The sequence below is a fragment of the Nanorana parkeri genome, unplaced genomic scaffold (assembly GCF_000935625.1).
Source record: "Nanorana parkeri isolate BGI_ZX_2015 unplaced genomic scaffold, ASM93562v1 scaffold527, whole genome shotgun sequence".
NCBI classification, from domain to species: domain Eukaryota; kingdom Metazoa; phylum Chordata; class Amphibia; order Anura; family Dicroglossidae; genus Nanorana; species Nanorana parkeri.
Genome location: NW_017306795.1, coordinates 262,903 through 284,312, shown reverse-complemented (window position 1 = coordinate 284,312; position 21,410 = coordinate 262,903). Strand labels below are relative to the sequence as shown.

The 21,410-nt window shown below is 44.9% G+C and overlaps 1 protein-coding gene across 1 annotated transcript in view; it reads left to right on the top strand.

The window, feature by feature from the left end:
• DOPEY2 (dopey family member 2) overlaps window positions 1-21,410 on the top strand; it is an 84,987-nt gene that overhangs the window by 17,620 nt on the left and 45,957 nt on the right. The window contains exons 3-7 of the mRNA XM_018561491.1: window positions 8,472-8,653; window positions 9,445-9,615; window positions 13,147-13,336; window positions 15,328-15,426; window positions 18,432-18,555. Coding sequence (XP_018416993.1) covers window positions 8,472-8,653; window positions 9,445-9,615; window positions 13,147-13,336; window positions 15,328-15,426; window positions 18,432-18,555 — 766 coding nt within the window. The remainder of the gene's footprint in view (window positions 1-8,471; window positions 8,654-9,444; window positions 9,616-13,146; window positions 13,337-15,327; window positions 15,427-18,431; window positions 18,556-21,410) is intronic.

Genomic DNA, 21,410 nt, shown 5'->3' with positions numbered 1-21,410 from the left:
CCCCCTCCACCTCCGGCCCGGGCTCCCCGCCGTGACGGGAGGGGCTGGATTCCCCCCTCCCCGATCCGCCAGCGCTGACTGTTGGATCGGACGCGGGAGGGGGCGGTTACAGCTGGCTCTGCCTCTAGATAGGCAGAGCCAGCTGTCAGTCACGCAGCTGGGCGGATCCCGGCACAATTGTCGGGATCCGCTTCAGCTGCGGCGTCTCAGTATACCGCGAGCAGCTGCTTGCGGTATACTGCGGCGTCTCAGTATACCGCGACGCTAGTTTGTGTCCTCCCGTTACCCTAAGGAGAACTATGGGGAAAAGACTTAGCCACATAGTTCTCCTTTAACCCACCAGCATGTCTTTGGAGTGTGGGAAGAAACCGGAGTACCCAGAGGAAACCCACACAAGCACAGGGAGAGCATGCATACTCCTTGCAGGTAGTGACCTGGCTGTAATCCATAAGGGACCCCCAGTGCTGCAAGGCAGAAGCGCTAACCACTACACCACTGTGGTATACAGCGCTATATAACAGACCTAAAAAGCAACAGTTGTGTAAGAAAGAAAGAACAGAGGTTCAGTTGGAATCTGTGCATATCTTGCTGGAATATTTACTTCCCCAAAATGAATTCAGTTGGTATAATGTTTCTTGTTCTTCCCCTTTGAGCTTTTGTTCTCAGAAAACAGGCAAGTTTTTCAATTCCTGGAAACAGTTTGGGAAATCTGTGATTTTCCTGTAAAACCTGGAAGTGTTCAATGTTTTCATTTGCTCATGTTATTGCCTGTTAGCATTAAGTCATGTTGTCTTGTTCATGAAGATGCCTTTTCTTCAGGCATCTTCATGATGCCTGAAGATGCCTGAAGAAGATGCCCTCCCCCCCCCCCCCCATATGCCATGGTTGGGGCAGAATACTGCACTTTCATATCACATATTGAGGACAATGTATGAATTGTCCCCTATTACTAGTAGTGTATACATGATCCAACTAATGTTTTGGTTTGGTCTCAACAGTTTGCCTTATGGATTCCAAAATTATATAAAGGTCGTGTTCACTAACACACATTCTTATGATGACCATTAAAGAGCATTTCCACCCAAACTCTGATGAGAATTAGGTTGGGCAGGGTTTGGTCCTCCAGCAAGACTTCACTGTTGTCTGCCACAATGACAAGATGACGTTTCAACCAGGATGGAAGAGCAGAGCCAGTGACCACAGAGTCACTAAGGAGACTTTCATCAGGCAACAGTCGCTGTTGCTTAATGAAGGGGTCTTTAGTGGCCCCTGCACTTTGCATATTTTGTGACAATAAATGTCATTGTTTTGCAGCAGAGGTACTTGTAGTTCTTAATGGAATACAAGTACGGTGACATCATCGCATCATAATCCATTCATTCTTCCTCCTGTCCATTTTACTGAATGTCTATACCTTGGTATGGACATGGATGGGAGGAAGAGTCTGCTGGAGCCAGAACATTGCACCTGAGATCCTCTGATCGCAGTTGCAAGGCTTTACTGGCTCCAAAGCAAAAAAAAATACTAAATGCACATTTTGTCTTCATGAAGATGTGTGCACTTATTCTTTTACCTAAAAAGTCAATTTTCCCTTTAAGGTGGCCATATACTTACCGATTTGTGATCAATTTAGGTAAGAAGGATTACAAACAAGTGATTCATCCTCGCACACATGCGGTATACCAGGGGTAGGCAGCTTCAGCTGTTGTGGAACGACAAGTCCCATGAGGACCTTTGCAGGACTCTGACAGCCACAGGCATGACTCCTAGAAGCAGGTGCATGATGGGATTTTCAGTTTCTACACAGCTGGAGTGCCGAGGTTGCCTACCCTTGGGGTTTACAATCTTTCAAAATTGATCTATGAAAAACGATCACTGAATTGATCTGCATTACGATAGGTAGTCTGACACACATGCGGAAACGATCAATAAAATTCCACCCCAGCCAATCGACTTGCCGGCATCTAAGTCAATCAAAAGCTCACTGAATTGGTTAAATGGAGGGTCTTTGGTTTACGATTCTCATACAGTTCAATCATTTTAGCTGCATCACATGATTTTTTGAATAATCATATTGATAGCCAGCTTTAGATTTATCACTTTAATTTACACAGGGAAGAGAGAAATAAAGAATAAGCCGTCCTCAATGTGTTACAAGTAACCAGATGTAAGAGTGGCAAGGTACTTTATGTAAGTCAAGTGAGCTCTGAACATGACCCTTATCTGATAATAGAATATTAGCAGCATACTTCCTCTTCAGACTCAAATACAGAGGCTGGAGTGTTTGATACATGAACCAGGCAGGATAACCGATCAGATTATTGTGCCAAAAGGAATTAAAAATCCCTCCACTGGAGTACTAGAAAGTATAAAATCTCATTGCTTTCACCACAAATAAAAAAATAAGCAAGAGGTGTATTCCTTGTTTAAAGGTGAACATCAGGCAGACGTAATAGAAACAAATCAATGCAGCTCTCTAATCATTCATTCATAAACCATTAAATGTATTTCATGTATAGTAAAATGTATATTTTAAAAGCCTCCAGCTGTCAGAATACCCAAACAGTGACTGCAGCTAATTGGATATGACTCTTCAGCTCCTTCAACAAAAGTCAATTGAGGAAACAACTTTTGTCAAGCCAAGTAGTGTCGGCAGGGCCACCCACAAACCAAATTTCGGCCGATTCAGCAGAAAATGGCGGAAATTCAAGGCCAGCTTGATCTGCAAATCCTCTACATTTAATGCAGTAACAAAATTATGTAAGCGCAAGTCTAAGGCTAGGTTCACACCTGTACTACACCGCACAACACCAGGGACGCGCATCCCGGGATCGCGCGATCCTGTACAATGCAGGCAACAATTGCCGCACTGCCCCATTGATTTCAATGGGGTGACATCTGCGCGGCAATCGCAGAAAAAAGGTACATGCACCCTTTTTTTTGCAATACACGACGCGCGGCTGTTTTAGCCGTAATTGTGTTCGGAAGCACAGGTGGAATTGCGGCAGGAAACCGCGCGATCCGCCCGGCGCGTCTGGGATGCCATTAGAAAATAATGGCACCCACAGCGAGATCGGTTCACACCTTGGCGACTCCTGACCGCGCGGCAGCATGCAGGATTACTGTGCAGTAAGGTGTCGACTAGGTGTGAACCTAGCCTCAACAAACGTGAAAGCTACTATAAAGCTCTTTTCGGGGCTCCATGCCTGTTACTCCCCAGTTGCATTTCATGCATTGGTGTGAACATGTCCTCTTGCAACAGTGGATTTTCTCTTGTTCTTGTACTATATACAAGTACAGTAAAATACATCAGAATACATGGTAACACCATACACTGGTGGCCCTACACCATACACTGGTACATTGTCAAATGTTCATAGGAAAAATGTAATCATAATGCCATCAAAAACTTGCTGAATGTCATCCGAAATGTAATTTGGTTTTAACATTCGATTTTGGAAAGGAAGTGAGTCTTCCGTGAATGAAAACCACATATACTGTTATATTGTTTGCTCGAGAAAAAATTTCCATCGTGCACCCTAATAGTTTTTGACTGCAGTGGCAAAAAAAAAAAGATCAATTTGACCCCATTAACTGTTAGAAAATCGAACGAATGTTCAGAAAAATAATATTTTCAAATGCAAAAATTCTACTGGTGTATGACCAGCTTTGGGGTTGGGTTTTGGGTAGGGATGCACCGATACCGGTATTTTGGTATTGAGTACGAGTACCGATATTTTTTTTCTGATACCGAATACCGATACCAGAAGTCCCATTAAGGAAACCAGGCGGCGTGTGATGACTCGCCAACCGGCTTACCGATTAGCAGGGAAGCCGTCCCCATGTTTCTCGTCACTAGGTGACGAGAAAGAATGGGGACGGCTTTCTGGCTTGCTGATTGGCTGGGAAGCCGGCTCCATGCTCCCTTGTCATGAGGTGACGGCCTCATTACACGCTTCCCGGCCAATCAGGAAGCCAGGCAGAGTGTAATGACTCGCTTCCCGGCTTCCTGATACTGGAAGTATCGGGCTAGGCACCAGAGCGTTTGGGTGAGGACTCGCCCAAATACTCAGCACCGATACCGATACTAGTAACGGTATCGGTGCATCCCTAGTTTTGGGATTAGAAAACCACTCCGACACCACCACCTTGTATTATCTTTTATTTCCACATTAAAGATTTAGTAAAAAAAAAAAAAGAATACAATTGACCCAAAATTGTTGTAGTTTCCCTTTAAACGCTGACTTAGACCCTTGTAAACTACAGTAGCTGGATAATTAGATTTTCACTAGAATGCGCTGATATCTGTTCCTGGTTGAAGGTTCTGCTGAGGTCAGCCAATTCTGGCACGTCATAATAAAAAATTTGTTTATCAAAGTCTGAAGGTGGAAGGGAGATTTGTCCTTAAGTTTGTCAGATCGATAATCACACTTCTCTGTGTCATTTAGAGGCACCGTGAGAAATGCAGGAATTTTAATGGACTGTGGCTTGTTTGCTAAGTAGAGAATTCTCAGCCTATTGCAAAGTGGTCTTTGTTTAGAATCTGCAGACGGTATGCTGCTCCTAGCAAGGGATGATGGGAGGTTTATCTGTTTGTCATTCTTGGGGTAGGTATATAAGGTGAGGGGATGCACGTTTTTCTTTGAGTGAGATACCTTTAAAGCCCAACTGCACCCAACTCCCAGCCCTCTCCCCTTCCCTGGCATTTATGTATATATCAGCCTTTCACAACCACTGTTCCATAGAGCCCCAGGGTTACTCCAGAGGTTGCTCGGGGTTCCTTAATCAATAAGCACTTTCCGCCTCTCAGAGAGGCACTGACACTAATCAAAAATGATTATTTTAGCTTTCTGTAGGGGTGCACTCTTCCCACTAACCCCCAGTGTAAGAACAATTTTTCCCACAGACAACTGTGTTAGGAGCAGTCTTTCGACCAACCACCAATGTAAGAAGCATTCTTCCCACTGACCACCAATGTAAGGAGCGTTCTTACCATCCCTTGCTTCCAGAAACGATTTAAAGGAGAACTATGGGGTTAAGGCTTTTCCCCATAGTTCTCCTTAGGGTAACGGCAGGACACAAACTAGCGTCCTCCCGTCACCCTAGGCTCAGTATACCGCGAGCTGTAGCTCGCGGTATACTGAGACGCCGCAGCGGATTCCGAAAATTGTGCCGGGATCCGCCCAGCTGCGTGACTGACAGATGGCTCTGCCTATCTAGAGGCAGAGCCAGCTGTACTTGCCCCCTCCCCCGTCCGTTCCGCCAATCAGCGCTAGCGGATCGGAGGGGGGAATCCAGCCCCTCCCCTGTCACGGCAGAGAGCCGTGACATGATCGAGAGGTGAGCGAACACCGGTATCTGTTCGCTCACCTCCCGATCTACTGAGCCGACCTGTGACAGTCTCATTGTCACAGGTCGGCTAGAACTATGAGGTGAGTGAAAAGCACTCACCTCATAGTTCTCCTTTAACACTCCACACTTGGATTTCCATTTTATTATATTGTGCCCATTCACATCCGAGTGATGTGCTGTTGCTCAACGCTTAGAAAAGGTACGGAAGCCTCTTTGGAGCAGGATTGTGTATTTTTGACCCCAAGAGAGCACCTGGAAAAATATGCGCATTGCACTTTTTTTCTTGTGATTTGGTGCCTGACAACCCTGTCTTTCTCCTCGTAACTAGCTTTCCATTGGCTAAAACAAATACGCTTATGCCTAAAAAGGCGTGAAACACACGCATACAAAGGCAGACAAAAAAACATACATACAAAACATACAAAGATGTCAAAGTTCAAGTGTGAGTGTAGGCTTCTTATTATTTATTTCATTATAGTTACTGGAAATAATTGTTGTATAGAGTGGGTGTCATATACCCAAAGTATGCCACGTTTTTTTTTTTTCTTTTATCAATTTTTTTTATGTGCAGGGTCTTCTTTCTTCTCCAGCACTGGGTGGTCTTCAGAGATGCAGAGAGCAGTGCTAATGTAATGACATCGGGGCTGTTCTCTGCATCATTGTATGTGTGTGCAGGTTGCTGTTTTTGGCATCCCCCTTAGGGGCAGGTCGACGTCCTGCACTCCAGGAAGTTGATTGACACTGAACATCATTCAGCCTAGACAGACTGAATTACAGAGTGGTGGGTCTACAAGGGGCAGCTCTGAAGAGGAGTTGAGCATTACCTCTAGACCTGTGGAGTTGGGCTTGAAGAATGGCATTGGGCTTTTGGATGGGGTGAAGATGTCATATCTGTGGTAACAGTTGACATCCTCAGTGGACCTTTCCTGGCATAAAAATTGCAGATTTGTATGTATGAGTGCTAATATCTCAGTGCAGGACACCCATGATCCTGCCAGTGGTGACAACTGGCCAGTGACAGGACCACTATAAAGGTCCTGCGGAGAAGTACTCCAATGTCTCCAAGGCATCACCTACTAGCTGGAGAGATGGGTGAGTGAGATCCTGCAGTGTTTCCATTAGCAAGGGAGTGACTCCTCGCTCATCCAACCAGTGAGGATGCTGCAACGCCATGCACATTATTTTTGGTTGGGGTATGCCAAATATGGTCTACTTCTCCATACCTCCCCCAATGCAGAATGCTCGTGTAGGTAATCTCCCAGGCCGGCATTTTCAAAGACAATAGGAAATAAAACTTAACTAAGATGAATGGTTTCTTTCTCAAGGCTGGAACCTGTTTTGGAGTTGAAGTCACAATCTTCAGTCATCATCCTCCTTTGTGTGTGGTCGTTCTGATCAGTGCATGCACCGTGTGTTCTGTGTGACCTGTTGACACTACCACGCTGGAGCTGATTGTCACATTCTGGAGGATCAAACCCAACGCTTCTTTGTATAGTGCTATGTAGTAACGCTTTCCTTTGCTCTTCAAGATCTGAGCCTACAAGGCCCAGGAGAGGCCCAACAGAAGCTGTGTCTAATTAGGTGTACGTGCCATGTTGGACCTAGATTATTCAAGGCAACATTTGCAAACTCAAGGCAAAATTTACAGATTCTCACTTTTGGTCACCCCAAACTGCATCCTTCTCCCGTGATACCTTCCACACGCTCCTCCACCACTCAGTTCTTCAAAGAATGTTGAACATCCAGGAAGCACACCAACGTGCCTAACTTGCATTATTGCGAGGTGCTCTAACACACCTGATACCAAAGCACAATCGTGTGACTCCAGCCTGGAAACAAGTGGCCCAGGAAGACAAATATTCCTGCTCACCCACTGTCCCTTCCTTCATATACAGGCATTTCTTGTTTACTGGAGTCTCATGCCAGTATTTTGTACCAATATTAAGCCGAACCTTGCATGGTAATGACTTAATAACATCCCCAGATTTTTAAAAAAGCAGTAAAGGGAAAAAAAATTAAAAAATGAATAATTGGACCCTTCTTCCTGGAGGAGTTGGTGCCTCGCAGCTATCTTCTGGATGCTTGCGATTCCTTGAAGAACAGCGTGGCCGGGGGGAGCGTGTGGAAGATATCACTAGGGGGTGACTGAGCAACAGAGAACCTGTCCTTTGGCCTTGATATATCTAGGCCCAAAATGGCATGTACACCTAATTTGACATGGCTTCTGTTGAGTCTCTACCAGGCCTTGTATGTTCCGATCCTAAGCACAGGACAGCGTTACTACATAGCGCTATACAAAGAAGCATTGGGTTCGCTCATCCAGGAAGTGACAATCAGCTTCAGCGTGTCATTGTAAACAGGTCACATAGAACACACAGTGCATGCGCTGATCAGACTGCCATACGTAAAACAGGTTGATGATGACTGAAAATTGGGACATCAACTCCAAAACCTTTCATCTTAGTTCAGCTTTATTTCCTATTTTCCCTGCAAACACCGGCCTGGGAGATTACCTACATTAACATTCAGCTGTAATTATAGATGCCAAAGTGGAAAAACCTGCTTTTGTATTCGAGTAAATCACAAATATTCCAGCTCCTGCAGTAGGGGAGGAGATGAGCAGTAGAAGTATCTTAAGGGAACAGTCTTTGGTTGACAATATTTGGCACACCACCACCAATAATGATGTGATGGAGTGTCGAATAGGGACAAGTTAGAATGTGCCGTGAGTGGGACTTGGAGGAAACCTTTACTGAGATACATACATATATAGGCTGCCGTTGCTGACCTGCTTCTGCCAATGCTAGTTACTTTGCTGTCTCTTACTACGTTGTGAATAACTGATCTGAAACAAGCATTGGACTAGTGGGGTCAAAATAAATGAAAATGAATGAGCTGCCTCAATGCAACCTTCATTAATGCAACATCACGCACATGCTTTAATGCACCAGGGTGGGCAGGGGTGATTTGTCCCTAAAGACACAATTATCACACAGTAGGTTGAAATTTGTGAAACCAGATGCTGGGGCTGCGTGGCCACATAACTGTGCTGCTCTCCTGACATGAAATAGATTTTTGTGACAGTAAATAAAGTTCACACATTCTCTCTTTTTTTGCAGGCTCTGCAAAGTAATTTGAGGTACTGCTTACTACCAAGGCGCCTGATTATTAGCAAGAGGTTGGCACAATGCCTGCACCCAGCTCTGCCCAGTGGAGTCCACTTGAAAGCCCTGGAGACCTATGAAATTATCTTTAAGATAATTGGTACAAAATGGCTGTCGAGGGACCTTTTCCTGTACAGGTAAAACACGTGAGATCATGTCCTGCTCTGCAATTCTGTAAAGTACTGTATATTTAAATTTTGAATGGAGTTAGGGATGGTTTAAACCTCTGTTATTTATGTATTTAGTTGATTATTTGCTTTTTTTGTCCCATTGGGGAATTTCCCTTCACGTCTGGTCCTGTAGGCACAACAAATAGAGTCCTCAATCTCTGTTTCTGCAGCCCCTGTTATAAATGAACAGGAATCCTCTATACCGAGTGTTCCTGTTCATTTATAACTTGTGGACATATTGTGTTTACTATATCCACAATCATGAATGAGCAGGAGGTCATGTAGATCACTTCCCATTCATTCATAATTGAGGACAGAGTAAACATACTCTGTCCTCAATTATGTACAAACACTCAGCGATCACTGAGTGCATGTACCCGCTCTCCATCCTGACACACTGTCACAGGAGGCTGGGCGGTGCAGGAGAGCAGCTCAGCCTCCTGTGACAGCAATGGCTGTCTCCGCCCACACTGCCGCTCTCCTGATCTGTGACAGGAGGCTGAGCGGTGCGGGGAGGAGAGACGCCGACCACTCACAGCACTCTCCTCCCTCAGCGCTCGGCCTCCTTTGACGGATGCACCGCTATTTTGGCCAAAAAATTGCACCTTTGGCATTTAACATTTCCAGATGTTCCCCATAACATAGCAAATTTTCACTTTTTGCCTTCAGGTCCACTTTAACCTCAGCCAAACCCCCTGCTATCATAAACTTTAGGATTTGCATGTCTTAATCTTGTTTGTTTGGTGTTCTTTCTGCAGTTCGGGCCTCTTTCCACTGCTGTTTCACGCAGCCATGTCTGTGAAGCCCATTCTCCTGGGTCTCTATGAGACTTATTTCCTGCCCATACAGAGGTCATTGCTGCCCAGTCTCCAGGCGTTCATCACTGGACTGCTCCCAGGCTTGGAAGAAGGATCGGAAATTTATGACAGGTGAGAAGAGAATGTCTGTTTACCGGAGTTCTTGTCCAGTGTACATACTGGGTGAAAAGAACAGGCAGCATTCCACAGTTAAAGTGTACACATACGTGTCAAATACAGAGGCCGCCATGGCTGATCGCTTCTAAAATACTAGTTGCCCGGCTGTTTCTGGCTTTCTGAGTCACTGACCTAGAACAAGCATACAGATACAAGTGGAGTTAGAACTCTTGATCTGCATACTTGTTTCATTTCAGTGCCTTATAAGTTATTGAAGCCATTGCATCAGCATGACAGCCAAGGAAGCTAAAACAGGTCCACATGTTGCTGTTCAGAGTGATCACAGGCAAGATAAGATTTAATATGCTTATATTTTGCCTAGCCCGGTTATTTCCCTAGGTTTTCCCTAGGGATGCATGGATACTAGTATCGGTATCGGTGCAGATGCCAAGTATGTGGGCGAGTACTCGCCCAAATGCTCCGATGCCTAGCCCGATACTTGTGACGAGAGAGCAGGGAGCCGGCTTCCCAGCCATAAGGAAGCCAGGCAGCGTGTAATGACGTGCTGCCCTGCTTCCTGATTGGTCAGAAAGCCGGCTCAATGCTTTCTCGTCACCTAGTGATGAGAAGCCCGGGGATGGCTTCCCTGCTAATCGGGAAGCCGGGTGGCGAGTCGTTACACGGCGCCTGGCTTCCTGAATGGGACTTCCGGTACTCGGTATTGGCGAGTAGTGAAAAAAAATATTGGTATTCGATACCGAAATACCAATATCGGTGCATCCCTAATTTTCCCCCTTCATCAACATGCTAATAAAATCTATAAATATAATATTTCCATTTTCTATTCATAGCTTATTTTAGACCCAGTGATGTCATTGCAATGCAGGCCAATCATGGCTGGTGGGAGTGGCCGGCAGGGTACATAGCTTCCTGAAAACATTGCAGCACCCTACCTCAGTTCTTCTCTGAAGAGTCCTCAGCCCTGATGCAAGCAGTGGGCTGGCTCTTGTGAGAAGTGATGCAAATATCAAAATGCCTTGATGGGTAGATGTCAGCCTTGAGGAGTGGGCATTCCCAGACAGACTGTATTTAAATGCAGACTGCCCTAAGTAACTGCCACATGTGGTATTGAGCCTCCATGTTTAAAGGAACTAAAATCCAATGAATGAAAGGGGTGTGCCAGGGACAATCAGGCTGAGGAGGAAAGGGGTTAGATGATCCTGGATGTCTTCCAGTCAGGAAATGAGGCGGGCACGATCTGACTTGCTGCAGCTTCTAATGCACATTGTGAGAAGCTTGCCGTGTGCAGTGAAATCAGAGTAAGCAATTTCAGTCCCGGAGATGAGTCGGTACAAATGTGTAAGACTGAATGGAAGGCCGGGGTTCAGCTTTAATTATAGCTTGTAAACACTAGTCTGAGTGTCTGTCTCATTCAGGAGGCATTAGAAGCAGACATGAAGCCATAGGTCCCCCAGGGCTCCCTCTATTGTCCCAGCACCCAGGGCACATTGAGATTGTACACTGACCTGTGCAGCAGCAGAAAACAAAATGCTGGCAGGCAGAAAAAAGTTTCATTGCAGAAGAGAAGCCTATTCTGTTATGAAAGCCTACCGGCTCGCAGTTTATTCTAAAAGCCTTTAGTCCACTTTAACAATCATTTAGTCCTCATTTGCAAGGCTCAGCCCCGTAGTCTCTCAGAGCTTACTAAATGCTTTCCAAGGGAACCTGCGAAGATACAAATCTAGGAACTGACACTTCTGACTTGTATTTAAATCTGCCTGACATAAGATCCTGATGATTCAAGCTTCTGCAGAATTCTGATGGGGGTGGAAATCTGCCATAGAGTAGCTTATCCTCCCTCTACGTTTCTACCAACAGAGGAACCCTCGAAATAGTTTTCAGGTCTCAGGGAGCCCCCTTCATAAATTATTATCTACAGTCCATGGTATACTGGCATGATCAGGTTGTAAAGAGGTTTAAATAAAAAATCGAGTAGTAGGGTGTATCCTAACACTCTAAATGTCATCATTATTTGTGAGTAATAATCATGAAATTAAATAAAATTAAACAGATAATGGCCAGGAAATAAACCTAGACAGTGAAGTTCTAGTGACCCTCTTAATTAGTGGTCAGTGTAGAACTGAGACCTTAGATTATTGGTGAGTGGAGAAGTTACCCTTTGCATTGGTGGTCAGTGGAGAAGTGACCTCTTTGATCAGAGGTCAGTAGAGAAGTGATCTCTTAGGTTTGTGGTCAGTGGAGAAGTGACTCCTTACATTGGTGGTCAGTAGGGAAGTGATCTCTTAAGTTTGTAGTCAGTGGAGAAGTGATCTCTTAGATTGGGGGTCAGTGGAGAAGTTACCCTTTGCATTGGTGGTCAGTGGAGAAGTGACCTCTTTGATCAGAGGTCAGTAGAGAAGTGATCTCTTAGGTTTGTGGTCAGTGGAGAAGTGACTCCTTACATTGGTGGTCAGTAGGGAAGTGATCTCTTAAGTTTGTAGTCAGTGGAGAAGTGATCTCTTAGATTGGGGGTCAGTGGAGAAGTTACCCTTTGCATTGGTGGTCAGTGGAGAAGTGACCTCTTTGATCAGAGGTCAGTAGAGAAGTGATCTCTTAGGTTTGTGGTCAGTGGAGAAGTGACTCCTTACATTGGTGGTCAGTAGGGAAGTGATCTCTTAAGTTTGTAGTCAGTGGAGAAGTGATCTCTTAGATTGGGGGTCAGTGGAGAAGTTACCCTTTGCATTGGTGGTCAGTGGAGAAGTGATCTCTTAGGTTGGTGGTCAGTGGAGAAATTATCTCTTACCCCCTAGTTTGGTCGTCAGTAGTGAAGGGGACCCCTTACATTGGTGTTCAGTTGAGGACTGACTCCTTAGATTGGCGGTCAGTCGAGAAGGTGACCTCTTACATTGGTGGTCAGTTGAGGGCTGACCATTTAGATTGGGGATCAGTGGAGAAGGTGAACCGCTTACATTGGCGGTCATTGGTGAAGTGACCCCTTACATTGGTGGTTACTATAAGCAGGAGATCAATCTGCCACATTCTTCTTCTCAAGGAACCCCTAGAAACCTCTGAATGAATGCCGGGGTCCCCCAGAACCCAGTTGAAAAAGGCTGGTGTAGATGGTTTAGTTTATTAATAGTCTGATACAGAAAATCCAAGCACTGAAGTAATATAGACCAGTGACCCATGACATGGGGAAGCATCATATGAGATTGTAACTATGTGAGTTTATTTCTCTGTATAACTTATTTATATAAATTTTTGATATACCCGAAGAGGGGATTACACTTTATTCACTTTAATAGCGCTGCACACTCAAAATCTTTTTTATTTCTCTGGTGGTCTGGAAGTGGGTCAAAGCTGCTAAGAATACAAGGTGAGTATGGGCTCTATGTACCCATCTGTAAAACAAGCCTGTTACTTTGCCTAGATTGGGTATAGGTTTGCAATAAAGGCTTCTGAATCATTGTTTATTGTGACAAAGGCATGCAGCACCTCTTGTCATATAGTTCATGCTGTAACGTGTGTGTTCCTTGTGTTTCTCAGGACAGATGTGTTACTACAGAAACTGTCCATGGTGGTTGGTCCGGAAGTATTCTACAGCTCTCTTTGGGGCAGCGTCTTGGTCAGCAGCTCCATTCGCCTTCCTGCTTCCCTCTTTGTGGTCAGTCACATCAACAGAGACTTACCAGCCAACTCTCAGAGCTACATGCTGGGGAATGACAAGCAGCTGGCCGTGAGTATGCCTGGTCATGTGACATCATGTGCAACACCCTTTGGATAGGTTAGTTCATTGCAATAGGAAGTATCCAGTACTTCCAGGTTTGGGGAAGCGTATATCCTTCTCTCAGGATGCAGTGCTTGGGGCTCATTGGCCAATTGTCAGGCATGTACACTGTCATTTGGTAAGGGAGAGGGACATTAACTGTGTAACCTCCTACATGGACAACCCTGTAACTGGACAGTAAAAAGAGAAGCAGACTAGTGAGCTCTCTATCACTCTGCTCTCTCCTTCTATTCGCATGTTCCTTGCTCCGCAGCACAACCTATTATCTGCCTGGAGTCGAGCACTAAAGTACAATTAAAGGCTCTTGTATTACAGTCTAAACAAATGCCAAATCCAGTTATAATGTGATGCATGAGCTTCATAAATTACTGAAGTACTATGGAGGAACCTTTTTTGCCCATAGTTCTTCTCAGGGTCGCAGAAGGACAAATACTGTGTCCTCTGCTGACCCAAAACTCAGTATATAGCAGGCTCTTGCCCGCTGTATGCTGAGAGTGCCACAGCCGAGTCGGATCCCGACACTACTGTTAAGATCCACCCCTCTGGCTGATTGACAGCTAGCTCTGCCTCTCTAGAGGCAGAGCCAGCTGTGCCCGCCCCCTCCACCAGCCTTTCCTCCACTAATCGCTGGAGGATCGAAGAGGGGAGGGGGGAATCTCTGCATGGGGTGATGACTGACAGTCACCGCTCTCTGCAGAGAGATGATCGGGAAGTGAGCAGGTCGGCGGTATGTTTTCGCTCACTTCCCGATCAATAGAGCCGACCCGTGACAGCTTCTTCGTCACACGTCAGCATGAATTATGGGGATGAGTGTGTATCACTCACCCCATAATTCTCCTTTTAAACAAAAATGTCCTATGCCTTCCCTGACTGAGCCAAATCCTCCTTAATTTGTGTCTCACACGCTCCCCTTCCCAGTCAAAGCAGATCATGGTGGGAGGATTTCAACAGCAATGCAGTGCTGCCAATCCAGAAAGCAGTGGGCGGGACTAGGTCCGGCCAGGTGCTGATTGACAGGCCACAGACTTGTAAATGAGCAGTAACAATGCCGATAGCCACAGCCCCTGCAACATGTTTTCATCCCACTGTAGTGCAAAGAGGCACAGCCTACATGAGAGAGACAACTCTACTCTGAATTCAGGAGCAGTGCAGCATTGTTGACACCCCATCACTGGAAGGTGCATTAAGTGGGCCTCACTGGCAGGATCAGAAGGTATTTATGTTACTTTGCAGGGGGACTAAGAGAAAACTCTACATGCAGATACACTTATTAAAGGAGAACTATGGGGTCATGGCTTTTCCCCATAGTTCTCCTAAGGGTAACGGGAGGACACAAACTAGCGTCCTCCCGTCACCCAAAGCTCAGTATACCGCGAGCCACAGCTCGCGGTATACTGAGATGCCGCAGCCGGGACGGATCCCGACATTACTGTCTGGATCCACCCAGCTGCGTGAGTGACAGCTGGCTCTGACTATCTAGAGGCAGAGCCAGCTCTACTCGCCCCCTCCCCCGTCCGTTCCGCCAGTCAGCGCTTTAGAATCGGACAGGGGAGGGGGGGAATCCCTGCAGGGAGCCGTGAGTGACAGTCTGTCACTCAAGGCTCTCTGCAGGGACATGATCAAGAAGTGAGCGAGCGACGGTATGTGTTCGCTCAATTCCTTGATCAATTGAGCCGACCTGTGACAGTTTCATTGTCACAGGTCGGCTAGAACTATGAGGCTGAGTGATTTTCACTCGCCTCATAGTTCTCCTTTAAGTGCTGCATCTTTAATAGGAGGCCGTAGCTCTGCTAAAATGTTTGCTCGACATACTGTAAGGTAATTCACAATCCACTACTTCAAATACTTTGAGGCACCACTGAGCTTGTGTTCCGTAAAAGTTAAAATGTTCTGACACCAGCATACACAGACATTAATATGTGTTCTCCTGTTCCGTCTAGATGAAATCTCTTTGTATCTCTGTAATGGATTCAAATGTTCTCGTACAGAGGAACACCTTGGAAATCCTGGTCCACTTCTTCCCCTTCCACACATGCCTGGTAAGAAAAAAGGATCTGGGCCCCAGAGAGGCACACAGTATATGATGGATTGTCTGCCAGCCTTCACCCTCATAAAACCACCAACTCATTCCTGCTGTGCTGTACAAGATCAGCATTTTCTTAGATGCTGATAGAATAGATGTTGGTTAGTTGCTAGAAGCTGCCAAACAAGCAGATTTTCCAGCAGATATAAAGGAGCTTGCCAAAGACCTACTTAAAATGTGTAACTCTGTTTGGGATAAACAAAAAAATGGTATCACAAATAATTTTGTCATACAGCGTATTTTGTAATTAAGGGGCTAGTACACCCAAAATTGACAGTTTAGATATAATTGGATAGGTAAGGAAACGTTTCCCAAAACAAGAGTCTTCTCAGTGGAGATATGAGCAGAGGCGTCTGAGGCTTAGGAAGGAGTATGAGACTTGCTTGTCTATATGCATCAATTTATGTTCTCGAGAAAAGGAAATAAAATACACCATTAATGCGTTTCATGGGACTGGGTGACCACTTCTTCGGGTGGGTGTGTGACGGCACTGGTTAAAGCAATATTGTAAAAATTGTAGTGTAGATAATAATACTAATTATAATAGTAGAGTTGATAAAGTGATAAAACAATTTAATAGCTCTAATAAAGATTATAGAAATGTAATATACATAGAACAAAATCATATTTTATATATATATATACATACATACATACATACATACATACATACATATACATGTATGTGTCTGTGTGAATCATCATCTATTATTTTGTCCTGTGTTTATAAAATGTATATAACCAGAAGCAGCCCACCCCAGGATTACCTGAAGGAAAACCTCTAGTTGCCAAAGATCCCATGTGGGACATCTCACAACCCAATCAATACGAGTATGCCTCTTCAATCTAATATTCTCACCATATGAAAAAGACCATGAAAAATGTATAACTACACTCAGACGGATCTCTCCTATGTCTCTGTTACCTCCCTTTTCTCCCTTTCTCTTTTTTGGAGGCACTCTCTTCCTAGTTATACAGTTGGTGGACCTTGGTCACCTGAGTCAGCTTCTCATTTGCCTTGCATGCTCCAACAGTGACATCTTCGGCCACAATTAATTACACTGCTACTGTCTACCTGGGAGTTTTGGGTGTTTTTATTCACCTTTGTATGTTCAAGCAACTCTTGTTACATTGTCCATATTATTATTAGAGTTGCTGCACCTTAACGACCTGGGTCAGCTTCTTATTTGCCTTGAATGCTCCAGCAGTGATATCTTTGGCCACATTTATATACACTGTTCCTGTCTACCTGGGAGTTCTGGGTGTTTCTGCCCACCTTTGTACTTTATGTTCCAGGAACTCTTGTTACATTGTCCATATTATTATTAGAGTTGCTGCACCTTGATGACCTGAGTCAGCTTCTTATTTGCCTTGCATGCTCAAGCAGTGACATATTTGGTCATATTTATATACACTGTTCCTGTCTACCTGGGAGTTTTGGGTGTTTTTGCCCACATTTGTATATTCCTGCTCCTCCTGTAACTTTGTCCACATTATTATTACAGTTGCTGCACCTGTGACCTGGATGACCTGAGTCAGCTTCTTATTTGCCCTTGCATGCTCAAGCAGTGACATCTTTGGACACATTCTGTTCCTGTGTACTTGGGAGTTGTGGGTGTTTCTGCCCACCTTTTCTATATTCCTGATCCTCCTGTAACATTGTCCACATTATAAATGAAATACATATAGGCGCCTGAGTTTGATCACGCTGTCCAGTCTACCGTGTAATTTAAAGAACAACAAAAAATTAATAAAGACTCCTGGTCAAATAAGTGGTTTGGAATCTCCTCTTTGAGGATGACATAGTCACATTTGTCAACAAACGCCAATCTAAATAGACTCAACGAACCTGAAAAGTACATATAGCTGTAAACCACAACAAAAATGATACCGTGTACTTCACTACTAAACATATTATGTATTAATGTAAATACTCGTATAGCTATACACAATTGTTAAATGCCATGGTCACAAATCCCATAACGCATCTTGTCCCCCAATCTGATGCATAAATATAGTATAACGCTCAATTGACATGAGTATAACAGTGTATCAGTCACATATAGAGATCATCTGCATAGTCATATCCCTGCATATCCAACACTCAGGGCGTTATTCACTATGGAGCCGAAGGATACAGCCGTAGCTTCTGCTGATAAGCAGTAGATATAGGCAAAAAAAACCGCTTAAACAGCGGTTTAGACTGACCTCATTATCGCTGCGCGCTCCCGCGAGTCCGGAAATGTTCGTGCGGCCGCAAAGAATCAAAGGGCGGGCGCATGCACAGTTCGGATTCTCGGCCGGGAGACGAGTAGAGACGCAAGGTAAGTCTATGGACGCGTGCACCCGCCTGCAGACAGCGCTGGATCGGAAGTGCCTGTAAGCAGAGAGGAGTCAGCGCTGGATCGGAGAGCCGCCGCACCGCTGGAGGGACAGATGAAAACATCAGGAAAGAAGAGGAAGATCGGATTAAGAGACATCATTTAAGGTAAGTGCTAACATTTACATGGGGGGGAGGGAATTTTTTTTATCCTTTAATGTCACTTTAATCAGTCCATCAGTTAACACAAATAGGGAGAAGAATGCCTCACAGACACAAATGTTTGCTGTGGTGTATGATATATGTATTTTTGAGGTTCTAGGAGTCTATATGGTCAGGGGTTTGTTGACAATTTTGACTATGGCGCTCTGTAATTTTACAGACCTGGTCAGACCTGCCCCCTATCTTCCTCAGCACTATATGTGTGCATAAGGATACTTAATATAAGAGTTGTAGCCATGGCCATAGTCTTGTAGCTAGCATAGATCATAGATGAGCAGGGTGTGCTTTGCCCATGCAGGAATTCCATAGACATCTCTATAGCTGTGTCCACCATTCTCCTGTGACAAGTAAAATTACAGGTTTCTGAGCAATACACCAACTGACTTGTTTCACATTTCTTAATTTTCTTGTTTCTATAGGAGTCTGATATCTGCCCCATGTCACTCCAGCGGTCAGATCTCATTCACATCCTTTCTGCCGCTATCCAGACTGTCCTGAGAAGAGACATGTCCCTGAATAGGAGACTGTATGCCTGGCTGCTGGGTAAGAGGACCTGTCACTAGAGATTGAAGTAAACAAGGGTCTTATGTGTTAGAACTGTATGAAAGGAACACTATTGTATTGTTTATGAACAGGCCAGCTTTCAGCTGTCAGTCTTCCAGGACAGTATGAAAAGAAATAAAGAAAGGACTCAACACAGACACCCATATTTTTAATGCATAAGAGCTCATTTACTTCCTATACATTGAAAATGGTGCATTATTGTGATGGATAAATTCAGCTGCATTTCAAATTTGTGCTCCCCTAAGCATTATGGTAGCGCTGCTGGGCACAGGGAGTGCTGCTCCTGTCCAGTTTCCTGTTATGGTGACCAGTTGTTGCTGCTGCTTTTCTTTACAGGTAATGGCTGCTCACCAAAGTGTCCTATGTTGACTCTGGGCAGACCTTGTGTGGTTATGTCACCACTGCCTGCTTCAGGTATTTCCTGCTACTACTGTAATCTCTGCTGGAGGGAACATCTACCAACAGCCACCTCAAATACTCTTAATGAACTGCCTACATCAGGCATGTCCAAACTACAGCCCTCCAGCTGTGGTGGAACTACGAAGCCCATGAGGCTTTGCAGGGTTCTCACAGCCACAGATATGACTCCCGGAGAGAGATGCTTCATGGGATTTGTAGTTTCAGCACAGTTTGGACATCCCTGGCCTACATAATAGCCACTTATAGAATGTTCATGCAGGGCTGTAGCTACCATGGGGCGAGTCAGGCACTTGCCTCAGGCGCAGCTGAGAGGGGGCGCAGCCAGAGGCAGTCTGGCTGCACCCCTTTGCCCATGTTGCCATTGGCAACAGGGGTGCCAGGCGGCCACAACACATCCGCGGCTCAGCAGCAGGGAGAAGAGGAGCGGCACAGGCTCCAGCTTCTCCTCGGATCCCAGCTGCTCTCCCCCACCTGTATGGGCAGAGGACTCTGTGTTCTCAATCTCTTTTTCTATTTCAAAAGGGAAATGTCAGGTGTCTGTTTAGACCTCTCATATTTCACCAAAGCCCCCTAACAGTAATAATGATAATAATTAACCCCCACACACACACTCATGCACACATATTACTAGACATGTGCAAAGACTGAAAATTTGTTTTGGACGAAATGAACGAAAACTAAAAATGTTTTCATTACCAGTAGTTTTGTCAAACAAAATACATTTTTATGCTATTTTGGATTTGGCCACCAGCGCAATTCGCCGACATCCTGGAGTCGGGCCGCATGACGTCGCATACTGCACACGTTTCTGTTCTTGCCTCGGGCGCAAAAGGAGCTAGCTACGGCTATGTGTTCATGGGTCTTGTAATTTGACAGTGACAACATCCATGCGGAGTCCCTGCTGTTGGAGGCACCAAGGAGAGGGCAAAAGGGGGTAAATAAACAAATAAAATGAACATTTCCTAATCGATTATCAAGGAACACAGAATCAGTAGAATCAGGAACATTATGTTATACTACTGCTTTTCCGACGAATTGTACACAATGGTAAATCAAAAAAGTCGTAGGCCAGCCAAGCTTCCATCCTGCTCCCATGATGCTTTAGTTTTTTGCTAGTGTCCAAGGAGGATGAATGTCTTTCATATGAGAAAAGTATACCCATTTTTTCTAGACATTTTTATTTTTAGCTAGACTATTTTTTCTAAAATCAAGATTATTTTACGCCCTGTCCTCCGGAAGTCAAAAAGAGTCCCTTCCTTTTATAGCAGGCCTCTAAGTGCAGGCCAAAGTCTCGGACCTAGTTCAGTCGTAAATCCTGGACTCCCAGGTTCTCCAAGTTGATAGACAAGTCCTCCTCACAATGAGGAGATGCCTCCACTTTCCAAAGTGTGGGGACATCTATTTGCCTTCGCAGACACCTGTATCAACAGCATCTTCGATGCATGGGTAAAAGATGTGGTGGTCAGGGGTTTCAAGCTAGAGTTTCAATCTATGCACCTGCCCCGCTTCATGTTGCCAAATCTGCCAAACTCTACACACAGAGTAACAGATCTCCATGCTGCCTTGGCAGAACTCTTGGGTCAAAGATTAATTGCCATTGCTCCTCACACAGAGAGGTTTTAAGGTTTTTATTTAACCCGTTCACCGTTCCCAAAGCAAAGGGGGGGCATTGCATGCATACATGCATGTCCTTATCTTTTCAGCACATCAGTGCTTCCTGCATTTTGCTGTGGATGCCCAACACTATCAGTTAATTGCCCTTCCTTTTGGCCTCTCTTCTGCATGCTGAGTTTTCACCAAGGTCCTAGCTCGGGTGCTAGCCTTGTGCTCTTCGACACCAGTGTTATGGGTGCACACTGTAAGGCAGGGCTCAAAATTTCAGGTCCTGAGCTACTAGCCAGGCCTTCAAAGTTACTGGCCACCAGTTGCCCTTCATAACACAAACAAACACACACAGGGCACAACGTGCACACAGCACAACACACATACAGCCACAGCACAACGCACAGGACGTTACACATACAGCCACAGCACAACGCACAGAGCATTACACATACACATTTCATCTGAAATACATTTTTAGTATTCGCACATGTCTAATAATATGCGTCTGAGGGGGGGCGGGGGCAGTTTTTACTTTTTTTAAATAATTGTTTATTATTTTTTTATTAGTGCCTGACTCAATGGCTTCACTTCCACTCGCCCCCACGCAATTTTCACTTGCAATTTGCGAGGGGCGAGTGGAAATTTTGAGCCCTGTTGTAAGGAATAGTTAAAATATTATATAAACAGTAAAATAAGTGGAGAATATCTGTCAAGACAAGATCCTTTAGCACCCAAGGCAAAAAAGCCAAAGTATGCATCCCTCTCCATGAGCTCTGAACTACTTCACCAGCATAGGTTGCAAGTAACAC